General features: G+C 46.4%; 1 protein-coding gene across 2 annotated transcripts; it reads right to left on the bottom strand.

The window, feature by feature from the left end:
* Positions 1-407: 407 nt before the first annotated feature.
* Positions 408-2355, bottom strand: LOC128745229 (lymphokine-activated killer T-cell-originated protein kinase homolog). 2 transcript variants are annotated; one of them, XM_053842261.1, is made up of 4 exons: positions 2230-2355; positions 2031-2168; positions 1762-1906; positions 408-1693 (listed from the first exon to the last, which is right to left on the bottom strand). In XM_053842261.1, the coding sequence occupies exons 2-4, from the start codon at positions 2143-2145 to the stop codon at positions 535-537; spliced, it is 1419 nt and encodes a 472-aa protein (XP_053698236.1). In that variant the 5' UTR covers positions 2146-2168; positions 2230-2355; the 3' UTR covers positions 408-534. The 2 variants fall into 2 exon arrangements, with proteins under 2 accessions (XP_053698236.1, XP_053698235.1); XM_053842260.1 differs by having other exon boundaries at positions 2031-2355.
* Positions 2356-2910: the final 555 nt, after the last annotated feature.

Here is a 2910-nt window from a genome sequence, read left to right on the forward strand (position 1 = left end):
GGTAACTGGGAGTGACTCATCGACACCGTTGAAAATAACTTGCAAGCGGTTAGGCGAAAATTCCGTTTGACGAAGTTCTCCACCATCTGTTAGCAGAAGTAGATAACACCGTCAACTTGCGTCTTTCGGGTCCGGCACTGGCACCGAATCATTTCTTGCTCGGCTCGTCCATCTGGCGAACCAATTCTGGAAACGCTGGTCATTGGACCCAGCCAAAGGTTAATAATTTCGGAAATTTCACGTTGCACAAATCAACGTAGGACCAAATTCAAGATTAAAAGCTTCGTTAAAATTCCAATTCGCTCAAAATAATAAGACTTTAAACTAATGTGAATACTTGTATACTGTATTTATATACCTAAATCAAACTTTTGTAATATTACACATGGAAAAAGAAAAGCCTCGTGTGTAGTAGTTGTAGTGTCAAGAACAGTTCAAATATACTATTTCTCCACTATTTCAAAGATGCGTTAAAGATAGTTTTGTTTTTGGAATTCTTTTTTTGCAAACTACAATCAGTGCAAAAACAACAAATTAAGATTTATCGTCCGGTTTCGCTGCCTCCGGTTCGGCAGCCGTTTCCGTTTTCCCGCCGTTGGACTCGCTAACGGGCAACTCTCCAACCGCCTCCGCTCGCTTCTGCCAGGCGTCGAGCAAAGTTTTCGCCGAAGGCCGTGCCTCGTAGTCCTCCTGTGTGCACACGAAAAATACTTCCAGTATAAAATTGTACTCCTCCGGTAGATTCAAACCCTCCGGAATGGCAGGCCGAGTTCCCAGACAGCCATAGTCAAGGTAGTCGCCTTCCTCACCCTTTTCCAGTTCGTCCTCTTCCTCGCCGTATTCTTCTTCGTCCTCCTCACCGTCTTCGTCTTCATCTTCCAGCGTAATAACGCTGGTATCGCCTCCCTGTAGGCTGTCGTCTGTGATCGAGATAATCGTACTGTCCGCCGTTGTTGAATCCGGTTCCGAAGCTGACCGCTTCGATGGGTGCGCTTCCGGTTTCTCACTACTAAGTTTCCGCTTCCTTCCAGACTCCTTTACGGACACGCTTTTCTCGTTTTCCGACTCATCGTCCAGTACAATCACTTCACTGACGTCCAACTTTCGATTGGTCGGCAGCGGTTGGTTGTCCGTGCTGCCCCGAATAATCGATTTCATCACCGCGTAATCGGCCGAACTAGCAATGCTTTCGTCCTTCATACCGGGGAAAGTATGTGGCGGCAGCAAGGCAATGGTCTCGTATATCACCAGTCCAAAGCTGAATATATCCGCTTTGGAACTTATTAACGACACGTCCTCTTCGAGGACCTCCGGCGCAGACCAGATACCCGTTCCCACATATTGGGCGTCCTTTTTCTTCTCCGTATCCAAATAGCCTTCCTTATTGAGTGGCAGACTGACACCAAAATCACACAGCTTGCACACCTCAAAATCATCTTTAACCAGAATGTTGAAAGACTTGAGATCGCCATGTAGGATGAGGGCCTCGGTGTGGAGGTAATTCAACGCGTTCAGTGTGTCCAGGGCCATGCGTTTTACCTTCGGTGCCTCCAGTGGACCGAGCTTTTGCTCATATCGCTGCTCCAGCAGATCGCCCAGTGACGTGTTGCAGTATTCCATAGCGATGTATTCCTGACCGGCATCCAGCGAATCGAAGCCCCGGTAGCCGACGATGTTCGGGTGGTCCAATTGCCTGCACGGAATAAACGAACAGATTAGTACAGTTTTTTATCGTTAAAATTTTGCGCAAAGCGCATTTACCTGAGAATGGTGGCCTCGTCGGTAAGACGCTGACCGAACAGTTTGGCGCCTTCCGGTGTGTTCCGTCGCGAGAGCATTTTTATGGCCCATGGTGATTTGTTGCAGTTCTTCGACGGGGCCCGTTTAATTCTGAGCACTTCAACACCTGCGAGGTTGATGTTAATCCACTTTAGCGTTATCAATTTCATTTCAAGGGCAAACAACACAAACTACTTTCAAGGCTAAATCGATCGCCTCGGTTACGAGCGGAATATCCGTGATTCACTTACCTGTACCGAAGCCCAGAGTTTTCAGGAACGGCGAAGCCGCAAGCTTGGTAACGCTGGTAGGGTGTCTACTCTGCCGATCGCCACCGGTGGAGTTGCTGGCCACCGGGGTTTGCATCCCGTCACCTTGCAGAAGTTTAGCTAAAATTTTACTCTTCAGCGGGGTTTCCATTGATGCTGTTTTTAAGCTATTTATTTATACCGAGGACAGGAAAACTCGAATCGTAAAAGTGTAGCCTAACAGTGATTGATGGATAGGTTTTTTAACACAATTTTTAGTGCATTTTTCGTAAAATGCAAATCAATGAACAAGCAATGAGTAACCAAACAGAAACAGACGCGAGACGCCGCGCACTTCTTCAGCTGAAATCGGTCGCAAAATGACAGTTACAGACAGACACACTGAATCGCTAAAAAGTCTCGGCTAAAAACGCGATTTTCGTCGCATTTGAGCAACCCTGCTTGAACTTGACATCATCAGCTTGATCTTGATCATCCAGTTAACAATTATACACTGAAAAAAGTATCAATGTTATTATTTTTTCCATTTTTCCAGAATACAGATCGACCTTTTCGCGTGCGTAATGGCGGCTAGTGGGTACAACTTTCGGAAAACGTTAGCATGCCTTTGGCAACTTTATTCACGTCAAGTTGATATTTCCAGCCTTCATTGTTGTTGTAGAACTTTCAAGCGTACGTGAGCGGAGTTCCCAAAAGCAAATAAACATTGTCGAAAAGTGTACCCACTAGCCGCCATTAGGCGCACGAAAAGGTGGATAGCAATCTATGAATTCAGTTAGTTATTATCAATTTCCCACTCTTTCGTACGCGATGAATTATAACCGTCGCGGGCGAAACCATCGCCAGAAACGTTGCGGGGGCA

The sequence above is a fragment of the Sabethes cyaneus genome, chromosome 1 (assembly GCF_943734655.1).
Source record: "Sabethes cyaneus chromosome 1, idSabCyanKW18_F2, whole genome shotgun sequence".
NCBI lineage: Eukaryota > Metazoa > Arthropoda > Insecta > Diptera > Culicidae > Sabethes > Sabethes cyaneus.

What these genes read in the sequence shown, in the direction of transcription:
- LOC128745229 (XM_053842260.1), bottom strand. Translation starts at nt 2,199, where the DNA reads ATGGAAACCCCGCTGAAGAGTAAAATTTTAGCTAAACTTCTGCAAGGT. An exon ending in AACTCTGGGCTTCGGTACAG is followed by an intron (nt 1,907 to 2,030) that starts GTAAGTGAATCA and finishes TCAACCTCGCAG; the next exon opens with GTGTTGAAGTGCTCAGAATT. An exon ending in GACGAGGCCACCATTCTCAG is followed by an intron (nt 1,694 to 1,761) that starts GTAAATGCGCTT and finishes TATTCCGTGCAG; the next exon opens with GCAATTGGACCACCCGAACA.